The sequence below is a fragment of the Aquila chrysaetos genome, chromosome 1 (genome assembly GCF_900496995.4).
Source record: "Aquila chrysaetos chrysaetos chromosome 1, bAquChr1.4, whole genome shotgun sequence".
NCBI lineage: Eukaryota > Metazoa > Chordata > Aves > Accipitriformes > Accipitridae > Aquila > Aquila chrysaetos.
The window spans coordinates 59171152-59183901 of record NC_044004.1 but is presented as its reverse complement, the minus strand read 5'-3'; the positions used below and the strand labels follow the sequence as shown (position 1 = coordinate 59183901).

Genomic DNA, 12750 nt, shown 5'->3' with positions numbered 1-12750 from the left:
ATGGTCTGACTGCAGCCATGAGGTGCCGTGTATTTTTCTGAAAGCTCAAGTCCTTGAGTCATGGGATTACAGAACAGGCTGACCCACCATTGCAGAACCTCATCCAAAATCTAGAAACTATAAGGAACACCACAAAGGCCAACAGCAGTATCTAAGGGTTTGAATTCTAAATGTTACACGATATTCAAAATTTTTAGCAGCATATGAATAATCCACATCAGCATTTTTGTTTAAGCCTGTTAATAACTTCTGATAGCATCTACCTTATTATGTTACTTTATGCAGTTACTTCTTGCATTAGTTATGAATACTCACAACTTGCACAAAAGCTTTTGTAACACGTCAGGAAAACTATTAACTACTGATAGTTAATGCCAAGTAAGACAAGATGTGCTACAACTGTTGGCAGTAGAGTGCACGGTTATAAGATCTTACCTCCCAACAAGCCAAAACTGTATTTATATCCGTATGTCAGGGAGATTATGGCTTTCATCTGCTGGCTCAGGGGAATCCCCAAAGACAGTTACATCCCTGTTCACAAGAAAAGCAACACGGCCATTGCAGAAGGAAAGGTAACCAACTCATAAGGAAGCAAGCTACAGTATGTGCAGCATTATGAAATGCTGAAGAATGGCACCAGTATGATGGTTTGCGCAGACTGAAGTTGTGTCAGGGTCTGATCTATAGCAAAATATACTCACGTTACACTTCCACTGCTATGAAGAACAGCTTGGGGTCAGTACTCCAAGAAGCACGCATGGTTTAACAGCTATAATTCAGTTTTAGAGCCTGGCCTGGGCTATTTGACGTCTCTTTAAATTACTCCAGCTCAGTCACATTTCCAGTGTGCTTACAGTCACAGGGCACTGCAAGACCAAGCCTGAAACTTCAACCTTCAAACTGCAATCTTCTAAGCATGCCTGATTTTATTACATCAGAAAGGCTACAAACACTGAGTACACAACTTTGGCTTCTGACTAAAGCACACAGACCTAAATATGACCTATAGTTTCATATCCTATAGAATGTCAAACTTTATGGCTTCAGATAAATAATGCTATTTAAAATTACTACAATAAAGAACACTGGAGAATGGTCCCACAACCAACAGATTAAAATGAGAAAAATGTGGTAGAAAACTCTGTGCAGAAATTTCAGTGCCTGCACATTAAATTGGGACTAGCTCCAGCTCTGCAAAAAACAGTGTTACCTGCCTTACAAGAAACTGCTTTTGACTGAAAGCCATTGCAGCTAGCTGAGAAACTGTACCAGTCAGAATTGACTGCAAAATAAAAGATACTGCTGTGGTGCCAATGTCTGGGAATACATTCTGGCAGGAATCTTGTCTCAAGATTTTTATTAGACTTTTCTTGGTTTAAATGAATTGCAACTCATCCTGCAGCAGGTCATCTCCCAAGTCAACCGAGGGCAAAACCCCTGGAACCTCTCCATTCTGAACCTTCACAGTATCCTTGTGTTGCACCTTTAGCAAGGCTTACGCTTTGGGATATTACAGGGAAGACATTATGGCTTCAAAAACTTTTCCAAACCAACAAGCAAAGTGCCAAAAGGTGTGCCACAAACACAAGTAACATGATGCCTGAATAATCAGGACTCATTTAAAAGCAGCCTTTGGGAAGGCACTAGCAGCATGTAAGATTAAAAGGGAACGTGTAAACTAAAACCAAAGTCCCATCTAACACAGATACAGGATAGGGTTGAATCATGGCATTTAGTTACTAAGCACAAAAGCCCCTCACAAAAGAGCTCCAATGACTCGATTCAGTTTTTCTGTTTAAACATAGTTCGGGGCCATCCAGCAGTCAAATCAAAACAGAGGAAAGCAGAAGAGACACGCTCACCCTCTCGCCTCTGGCAGCAGCAGCAAACAGATTGCTCAAGATCACTAATTGCTGTGTCTCCAATTCCCTCCCTCCCCAAATTTAAGAGACTTCCTGCCTTTAGTTAAAAATATTAGCATGAGTAGTGCTCTCAAAAAGCAGTATTATTTACAAAGCTGGGGAATTCCATCTCCCTCGGTTCTGTCGATTCATGAGCTCAGTGTAAACTTTAAAAACTGTTTCTGTCTTTTAAAAAGCTGGTGAGTTGTTAACAACTTCCTGGTAGTTTTATCTGGAATTTTAAAATTCTGAAAAGCTGCAGGGAGGGCAGGGAAAGGGCCGGTAAATTGAAGCTGATCCACTGAGAAGCTAACATAAACTCCTAACCTTGCCATTTCAAAGCTATCCGTTCTACCTAAAACACGTAAGATGTACAAATCAGATACACAGCTCTTATGATATAGTTGTGAAAGATGACTGCCTTTAAGTTTCAACTATTTTATCTAAGTTAACAACATCAAGTATTTACCTGAGCCCCTGATCAAGATCCTTGACTTCCAACACTCAGATGATTCAGAATTGCTAGCCTTGGGTATAGCATTCAGGACAGCAAGACCATTAACTTCAACTTCTCACATAGTATTTATTTTATTACAGGTGTATTTCTTCCACTGGGCTTATATTTTTGTAATTGTTTTCACGTTACTGTTTGCAAACACTTCTTTCAGCTTCTTTCCTTGTAAAGGGCAAGGCAGAGACAGTACCTGCAGAAAAGGAAGCTGAACTACTTCGTGGTTATGCAGTGGGTTTGCCATCTTCTCAAACACTTTTAGACAGCTTAAACCATCTTAATTTCTTGCAGTTAACTTAAAACTTGATTATCTGCCAACACACTTATTCAACCCCATACCCCCGGCTAGCCGAAATCTCTGCCCCACTGCCGGCTGATCATCGCTTCAGCACCCAGCCTCTACCTAGCTCAGCCGGGCGATTCACCCACCACCACACCAACCCTCCCTCCGCCCCCGTCACTGCAACCCTCAGAGGCACCCCAGCTGCAAACCCGCATCTGTGCTAGGTTTGCTCCTTGGATCAGGAACCCTGTCGTGACCACGTCTCACATGAGGGACTCCAGCCTAGAGGGGCCGGACGAGGAGCAGCTGGGGCCACAGAGGTCCCCAGGAGTGTAGATGCTGCCCGCGGCTCAGGGGCCTGGCACCTTTATACTTCCACTTATAACAAACACATAAAGGTGAGGGATATGTTTTATAAAGAGTCTTTCTTCCACAGATAGCACGATGGAATGTGTTCACAGGTGTGCTGTCACAGGCACGGAGAGGCTGGTTCAAAAAGCAAGTACGGAATATAAATACCGAATAGTTTGCATGAGAAGGTACAGAGAAGGTCAGGTCATGCCCTAGAAAAAAGAAACCTCAAACAAAACCGTAGGAGCCTCGTTCTGTGAACAGTATGGTATAAGCCGCTTCAGGTAAAACAGGCAACTGCTCTGTACATAGAGAGCACTCATCTTTGCCCCATCATGGCACTTTGACCAAAGTGATGTCCCTACAATATATTGAGTTGCCAGGAAGAAGAGCAATGTAATTTTTCCTCCACGCTGGCAAACATACAAGACATCTAAAGATGCTTTTGTGATCTCTAAATCAACTTTGTGGTCTCTTACTATATTTTTAAGTACCAATGGGGAGATACCGGGAAGATGAAATCGCTGCCGCCTTTGCAGATAAACAAAACATTTCTTAAAAGAAGACAGTTTATTTCTTTGCATCTGACTAGAATGTGAGGACTGAAGTAATTTTGATCTAAAATGACCAGACAGTAAATGTGAAGATAATTGCTTCAAAATTGTTTCTGAAGTAAAAATAAAAGTAAATTATATCTTGCCTGTGTATAATGTACTCAATTTTTCTGTCCTTTTGAAGATGCACTGTCTGTGCTCATCGTGATAAATGCAGCCTTTAAAAGGTATAAATTTCCCATTTTTACAGTAATCATCTTTTTTCCATTTCAGTCTGAGGGAGCACTGAATGTTTCCTCACCAGTAAGGGGAGGTTGTGCTTGCCAGTCGTCATCACAGAAGCACAAAGCTATTTGTTTATCCATTGCTGACACCTGACAGTTCTGCACATAGTAGGCCACTTACCCCGGCCAGACCCCCTTGGATGAAGGAGTATTAGTGTATGGACTACAAAAGTTCCCATCTTTAGTAGGCAGGCAGCCAAACAATGTTCATTTTTAACTTCTATTCCCTTCTTCAGCTATTGTGTTACAGTAAATAGAGTCATTCTAACACGAGGGATTTATTTTACTAGTGATGAACCTGACCTTCAGAGTCTAGATCCGCACTTTCCCAGCACTTGGGGATCACGGACTTTGGGTCAAGCATTCCCCGTAAGCCATCTATCCTCACCACGATCACACCACAGATTCCTCATATGCTGCATCAGTTACAAATGGGTGTACAGCAGTACTTTTATAGACTGAGACACCCTCCACATATTGCAGGAATTAAAGAGCAGCCTGCCTGGCAAACACGAAGTATATTGGGGACAGCATGTAAGAATACCTACACTGGATGCAATTTCAAGATGATCCAGGACTCATGAGTCAGCTGAGGATGGGAAAAGTCACAGCAAATAACTTGCAGGCCTGAAAACTGTCCTCCTCCTTGCCTCCCTATGCAAGTTCACAGAACAAATAGCTTAATTTAATTGTTCATCAAGCTCCTCAGATTAGCTTGGGATACCAGAAACGACACAGCAAGCAGTCATAAGAGTGGCAGAAGTGACCTTATAAAAAGCCACCTCTTCCCCCACGCAAACCTAATCACCAAGTTATTACTCAATATCCTGACAGCAAAACAGAGGACAAGGCAGCAACACAAAGAACCTGTCTCTCCCTTTCATCTTTCTGGGAAAGAGCAAAAAATAAAAGACAACCCAGAGCGAGAGCTGGTGTTACATGCCCTTAACAGACACTTAATTAACATCATATCATAACAAGGCCCAGAAGTGACTGTGAAACACCCCTGGGCTCAGAACAGCTTACTGCCTTCTCACCTGGCTGTAGGAACCCCTCCACCAATAAGCAACTCAATCAGATATTCACCTTTGCTGCTGACTTGCAAGTATGCCGTCAGGGTGAATATGATCCTAGAGAAAGCAAGCCTAGCTCAAGCCCAGCCATTCTATTCGTTTCCCTTCAGCTCATTCCCCCTCAAGGGGAAGGGGGGAAATCAAGATTTTAATGTTTAACTAGATGTTAAGAACAGGTGTACTGTTTGCTTCCTCACTGGTGCCAAAAATCTTACTGTGTAAGAGGGACTTCAGAAGGTGAAGTCCTCACCACAAGAAAACAAAAAACAAAACACAAACAAACAAACAAATAAAATCTGTATTTCCCTTTCCTTTCTCTCCCACCCCCTTAGACATCAAGATATAAGCTCTAGAATAGGATCTACATTTTTGCCCTATAAGCTTTAAAACATTATTTTAAAACACAAAAATGTAAAAAGAAAAAAAACCAACAAACCATCATCAGAAGAGACACATATTAAAACACGCCCTAGGTTTGTAAACAGCATTAAATACTCAGCACTTCAGGGATTTGTGGTAAACCTTCAGATCACCTAAGATACTTGTAAAGCAATTTTCTCAGGCACCTCTAGAGGTTTAGTATTTTTTTACAGGTACACGAAAACTGAGAGTAAAGGCCCTACCCAGAGTGCTCGACGGAACAGTGCCAGACTTAGATGTTCTTCATCTCATGAGCAACAACAAAAAAAATGACTCACACTTACAGCACTGTTTGTATGACCACGGCATCCACTTCAAATGAAATCACAGCATCATTTTGTGTCGTCTGCTTTATTAACCATGAAGCACCCAATACAGGTATCACTTCATGGTATTCCTATCCCCATTCTAAATTAAAAAAATATATAAAATAAATAAATAATGTTGCTACGATTATCAACAGGAAGTTATGTAAATTTTTATTTGCCTTTATGATAAGCCTGTTGCATATATTTGGAGTAATGTACTTCCCAAACTTTGGGAGCCTATTACTCCTATATCACATATGAGAAAGCTCTTTGGGAAGTTTGCTAAAAAGAGATTCTGCTATAGATAGTAATGTTAAACCAGCTTTTCAGTTTTAGGGTTTCTTTACATTTTCTGCAGTACCACACAGCCTCTACTTAGCACACAAAAGCTCCAACTTCTTGAAGCCTGTGATCCTGAAGAGCACAACTGTGCTCTTTTTCCAGCCTTGCAGGAGCTAGTTTTCATTTCCTTTCTTAGAAATTGCTGTATTCACACAACACCAAAGACATGCATCTACTGACACTTACTCAGAGTAGGCAAAAAAGCATGCTAATATTCTGTGCAAGGAGAGCTGATTTGATCTACACATTCCAATATGCTGCTTTCCTGTCATCTGCCCTGTTGGAAAAAAACACCGACAATTTTGGCAAGTTACACTGTTGATGCCAGTTTCAAACACTGAGTGAGGCTGGTGATTAGAAGTTTCCTAAACCTCTAAGGAAATAAGTGTATTGCAGGTAATTATACATGCACATACAATAAAATCTCACAACCCGCTGAGTTACTACAGCATCTGTACCTGAGAGAGAAGACGCAGAAGAGCGGTATATGAGAGTATGTGTAGAAGTACAAAGGATGATGAATGTCTGTGCTATATATCATATCTCTCCCTACAAGTGTATTTATCAGAGAAAACGTAGCCATCTCCCAGCTGCCAGATGAGAATAGACTACAGCAAATGGCTAGCAGCCATTCCCAATGCCATTCTGTTATTCTGGCATAGATGCAGTATCAAAGGCAAATAAACAAACTTGCTGAGACAAGCATATTTCCTACAGCAAGCGCCGGAGATCTTCTAAATGGCTTTTTTAAGGCATTTATAAATTAGTATTTGTAAGAGTGAACAGTACTTCCATAAACAGTTTAGTGGGTTGCATGTTTTTGTTGACATACGCCAATATAAGCATAAGGTTTCTGTTTAGAAAACAAGACTTGGATCAACAAGCTAACTTTTGTTGTGCAAGGCTTTCAACGGGAAGGAAAGATGGGAGAAAACAGGCCCAGCAGCCACAAATTACACCCAGTTCTTGGCTCCAATTAGATCTCAATTTCCAAAGGACCTGAATAGGCTAAAAATACAAACCAGGGGCTTAAACCACATTAATGGGAAATATTCAGCTGCACAAGACATGCAATGGTAATTCACTTCTCTGTAGCTGCATGGGATGTTCTGGGGTTCCTGCTTTGCCAGACTATCTTAGAAATCCCTACAGCAGAGCATGTGCAAAAGAAAAAGGGGCAAAACAAAAAACCCAAATGAAAAAAACACATTTCCAAATTATTCTGTGGCTATTGGGACATATTTAGATCCTTGCTTGTAAGACTATATGGACAAACTTGATAGGTATAATTGTGGGATCATTATGGTCATTTGGGAGTAAGAAGAATAACTATAAAAACTAACAGGAAGGACAGGAAAAAAGCTCACGCCAGTCTGAAGAACAGGGTAGTCAACAACTTATCAGCTGAAAGCATGAAAAGAAACATTTTTGACAGATATGGATGACACTGGGAACTGACAAAAAAAACCCAAAATAAAACCCTCTCTACTCTGCTTTCTGCAGATAAACAAAACCAATGACTCTTCTACTGGCTGCAATTTGCAACTAAGAAGAAAATTCCCCTCAGCAACAAGCATATGCGATATCCTAATCGAGGAAGAAAACAAATCCGTAATGTTTTTCACAGAAGCCTTTGCAATTTGATCTTGTCAGCTTACACACAATCTTTCCCCTCGCCAATGTATTCTAAAGACACAATTTTAAGAGAACTTTGCACACAAAAATGGAATGCATTCTGAATTAATGATGTTAAACTCACATTTTGAAAAAATTAAAGTTTTCCCATTTTAGTTCCCTCACTCATACTTGTTCAAAGCAAGAACAAGGCTGCACAACTGCAAAGAAACTTGGTTTTAAGCTAAGAGAAACTGCGTAACCCAGGCTTCATTTTCCACAGTAGCCACTCATCCCAAGTGACGTAGGCATGCTGGTACGGATCTCCATAGTATGGACTAAACTGGGAATCTCACATACACAAATGGCCTTAAAAAGCAACACAATTTTAGATCAGTCGGATTCAGCACTACAGAGAAACTATGATCATCTTAAAAAACAAAAAAACAAAAAAAAAACCCCAAACCTAAATCCAGTCCCTTCAATGTTTCCTGGCTTAGAAGGTTTATGAATATACAAAAAAAACCAGCAATTTTAAGCTTTGATTCCGCATTAACACATCTGTTCTCCACCGTGATACGGTGAGGGCAGCTCTTCCTCCTGGAGAGCTGTGCAAGCAGGGCATTTCTCTCAGTAAGAGCGGCGGGAGTTAAAACGTGCAAGTGAAGAGGAAGCGAAAGAGCTGGCAACCTTTAGGTTTCACCACATGCAAAATAACTGCAGCATTACAAATCTGGGACGCTAGCAAAATGAACTGCACCCTTTCAGGAACAAAATTATGTGTCATAAGAAAGCCCATCCAAAGAACGCAATGTAACATGCTTCACCTAGTTTGAAAAACTAAGTGTCTGCCTAAGCACTAGCCATTTAAAAAAAAAAAAATACAAAACCCACACATAACAAAAAACTTAACTTTCCAAAATAAAGAGGAATTTGTATAAGCATTGCTCTGAAGGCAAAGCAGCTAAACCTAGCCATCAGAAGAGTTGTGGATTTTGTCTAAAAGCGGAGCCGAGAAGCTGTCAATTAAGGATAGAGCTCTTCAGGACAGCAATCCCTGCTTTTACAGAAAAATTACAGCAAATTAGCCATTGCAATAATGGTTCGTTTGTCCCCAGAGCAGTGTATTTATTAGTCTGTACAGCACACAAATACACTGTGTACTTACACACCTGCCCATCAACACAGTAATACTTCAACATCTCGCAGCGTGTGATGACTAAGTACACGTACTACAACCGTGCGCAGCCACTGAAGTATCACCTCCAGCTTTACAAATGGAAACCTATAGTCAATGCCCAAAAAGGTATTTGGGCAAACTGATTCCCACCACCGAACACAGTACAGAACAAACTGCAGAATGTGGCCTACGATGGCACTAGACCACACCAAGCGCAAAGGCAACAAGCGACCGATCCCTGCTTTCCTCAGCCCTGCACAAGCACTCCAACCTTTCCTTCCAGAGCTAGAGGCAAAATATTTGTTCACCCAAATAGCAATGGCAAGCAGCAGAGCTAGCAACACACAACAGCAATGATAACGAGAAAAAAAAAAATCAACAAACAAAACCAGAAAATACTGGTGAAAAAAAAAAATCAAATCATCACAACAGCGTTTGCACTGGACAAGACGTACGTAATCTGAAGTTCTGCATTACACTGAAATCTAAAGAGCTAAACAACTGCAATAACAATTGGGAAATTTTTTATTTTTACTAGGCTGAAATTACAGCTACAGGCCATTCATTTCATGTTTACGAGAACAAATATTTTAACTGCCTGAACTGTTCTGCAGACACATAGTAAAAAAAATTGAAAGGTACCCAAAGATGAAAGCAGGAAGGGGGGAAATCAGTAAACATGCTTCACTATCTACCATGCTAGCAACTCTGTAAAAAAACTAGAACTATGGATTGCATATGTAAAAAGCATTTTATATTAATTTATTCCAAAATTTTCCACTTAAGAAATAAACAAAATCTTGCATTTTTCCCAATTAGAATTTTACTCAACATTACAACTTCCCTCTCCCTAACCTATTCGGTGCAAGAATTTAATTCCTGAGTCACATCACTGTCATGTTCCATCCCACAAAGTAACAGGGCTGACCATTTTTCTGCTCCTTCTTGGCAGTGCTGCCATAAAGCAAGAGCTTTTCCTCCTCCTCCTCTACTTCTTGGTGTCTCTTCCTGAAGCTTTATCAGCTTTCAGTCTCATTTTAGAGCCTTAGAAAAGCACGAAGCTTGTCTGCAAAGCAGTACCCTGGAGAAGTTAGAGGTGACAAACTGAATATGTAGTATCAGTGTGTGCTGAATCATAGCATAAATGCTCTCAGTGAGGTGCAAGATGTTTTTATCACACCGCGTTTGAACCTCAGAAGATTAAAAGAGGCTAAGTCAACATTTATCTTAAATTCCCTCACATACACGCACGACAAAGCAAAGAAGGGCCATTCACGTTAACAGCGGTGGGGCAAATTGATACCATGGAATTTGTAAACGGGGTTTTGAATAGTTTGTGCAAAAACTCTTAGCAAAAAGTAGAGTTTGTTCCGCACAGCTCCTCAACTCCAACTGCCACGGCAGGATTCGAGAGTCCGGTTGTGGAAGCCGCTGCGGGACGGAGCGCCCTGGGCTTCCTTCTGTGGATGCCACCACACGCCCAGCCGCTTCCTTGCTATGGATGGGCCACGGATGCAGGGACGGGGCTTTGTCATGATTCATCCCAGCAATGTTTGCAAGCCCATAGAGCATCTCTGTTATTAAAAAACAATAATCAAGGATTAAACTGTCTCCTCTCCCAGCAGGCGGTCACTCAGGACTCTATAACCGCACTTTCCTACGTCCCAGCAGATCTTTATTTTTAAAGTCATCGTGCCTTCGTACTTCCCTTCATCCTTCCCTCTCGCAGGACCTCTGAAACTCCTTAAAGCCAAGAGAAGCTCAGAGGCAGATGGACTTCATTATTATCATATGCGCAAGGCAGTTCCACGACAGCCTGTAAGGAAAACTTTTTTTTTTTTTTTTTTTTTTTTGCACTCCCACTTTATTTCTCGCACTTTACAACCGCAGCCTGTGATTCACCTATTCCTCTCCAACCAGCTCGGGGTCGGAAAAGCGACACGACGCCCGAGAGACAACTCGCCGAGTTGTGAGGACGGAGGCCCCCGGCAGCGAGGCCCCGGCCCCCGCGGCCCGGCGCGGCCCGGCGGGCGGCTGCTCCGTACCTCACGGCCGTCCCCAAACCGCCTCCCGCGGCCGTTACGGCGGCTCCGCCCCGCGCCTCTCGCCAGGCAGCGACGCCCCGGGGGCCCGTCCCGCAGCCTCCCCCCTCCCCAGGCGCCGGGGAAGCGAGGCAGCAGCGGGACGGCCCCGCGGAGGATCCCCGGAGCCCCTCCGGCTCCGGCCCGGCCGGGGTAACGCCGCGCCGCTGCTCAACTTCCCCCAAGTTTCGTCCCTCCGCGCCCCCGCCGCCGCGCCGAGCCACGCCGCGCCTCAGGGCGGCCCCGGGGGCGGCCGGGGAGCCTCGCCGCCCGCGGCGGGGGGGGGGGGGGGGGGGGGGGAGGAAGGCGGGCGAGGCGCCAGCAGCCGCGATGGGGAGCTCCGACTCTTCCCGACGCCGTCCCGCGGTGAAAGCTCGCCCGCTGCGCCGCTCGCCGTCTTACCTGAGGCGCTGAGGGCGGCGGGCGGCCATCCCGGCCGCCCAGCAGGACCGGGGGCTGCCGCTTGGCCGGCGGCCAGCCGCTCCGCACCGCCCGCCCCAGCCCCGCCAGCATCGTCCTGGACCCCCCTCCTCCTCCTCCTCCTCCTCCGGCGGGGACCGGGCCGCCTCCGGGCGCGCTCCGCTGCCCCTCGGCTCGGCTCGGCTCGGCTCGGGCGGCGCTGGCTGCCACGCCGGGCGTGGGCGAGCCCAGGCGGAGGGCGTCGCCTCCGGCGGGGCCGGCGTGGTTTTGTGTGTTTTTCCTCTTCCCCTTCCCGCCAGCCGCCGCCGAGGGACTGGGCTGGGCCGGGCTGCGCAGCTCCCCCCGTCCCGCTTGACGGGGCGATCCGCGGAGGCGGCAGCTGATGCGCGGGTGTCCGCCCGGCCCTCGGCCCGTCCGCTCGGTGCCGGGCTGGCAGCCGCTATCGCGGCAGCAAGGGTGAGCGGGAGGCGAGGGGGCGGCTCCGCGGGGCCCTCGGCCTGGCCCCGCCGGCCGCAACCCACCGCCCTTTGTAGGCAGGTGCTTGTCCCCCCTTCTCCTGCATCTTTCTTCTCTTGCAGTTGAAAACGGAGCTCGGTAATTGTATTTATAAGTGAGATTAAGGCAATCCTAACTTTCTGTCTTACCTGAACGCCTGCCTTTTCTGTAGCCGAGCGTTGCCTTTTTTGAGGAGCAGGACTATTGCTACCCCCGTGTTTCAGTGGATTAAACGCATCCTGGTAGCGCAGAAATGAACAGCAAAGCACAAAAGTAAAACACTCTTGGAGTTCGTTATTTTACAAGAAAGTTCTGTTTATAGCAGTGGAGCGATTAGCAAGGCTTAAGCCTTTTCTAGTCAGTCATTTGTTCGATAGCACCTTACGCCACAGAATCTCCATGCCCACAAACACAGGTTTCCCTCTTCGGTACAAACCACCAAAGCGCATCAGACCGTGGCATTACATCAGGGAAACATTACAGGAAAGAGTTGTGTTCCTCTTCTTTCTCTGCTCTTCATGACATGCCTCCAAAGCAATGCTGCACAAAACAAAACCAACTTTACCCGATGATGACAAAAGGATCTTGGAAACTGGGCTGTTGCAGATCTGAGAAAGTGTCACTGTCATGGAAAAACTCCGCAACTGATTGCACGCTTGATGGCTCTAGGGACTAAGTAAGACCCCACTTGTGTCCCTCTTCGGAGCTCTGGAAGAGAAGCCTTATGCAGCTAAGACCACGGAGCCATTAATTCCCATTTCAGGGTCACTGCAATCTATTAAAGCAAGTATGGTGCCAGGGAACAGCAGAAGAAAAGAAGTTGCACTGTTAACAGGCAGTCACTCCCAAAGGCAGTAACTTGTGATACAATCACAATTAATATTTATAATGGAAAAATTTCCCCAAATTTTATTGGAGTAATTTTCCTTTAGC

The 12750-nt window shown here is 44.7% G+C and overlaps 1 protein-coding gene across 1 annotated transcript in view; it reads right to left on the bottom strand.

Moving 5' to 3' along the window:
• MCUB (mitochondrial calcium uniporter dominant negative subunit beta) overlaps positions 1 to 11717 on the bottom strand; it is a 54587-nt gene extending 42870 nt beyond the window's left edge. Inside the window, exon 1 of the mRNA XM_030015104.2 lies at positions 11305 to 11717. Within this exon, the coding sequence (XP_029870964.1) occupies positions 11305 to 11415 (111 nt within the window). The 5' untranslated portion in view covers positions 11416 to 11717. The remainder of the gene's footprint in view (positions 1 to 11304) is intronic.
• Between the last annotated feature and the right edge of the window lie 1033 nt (positions 11718 to 12750).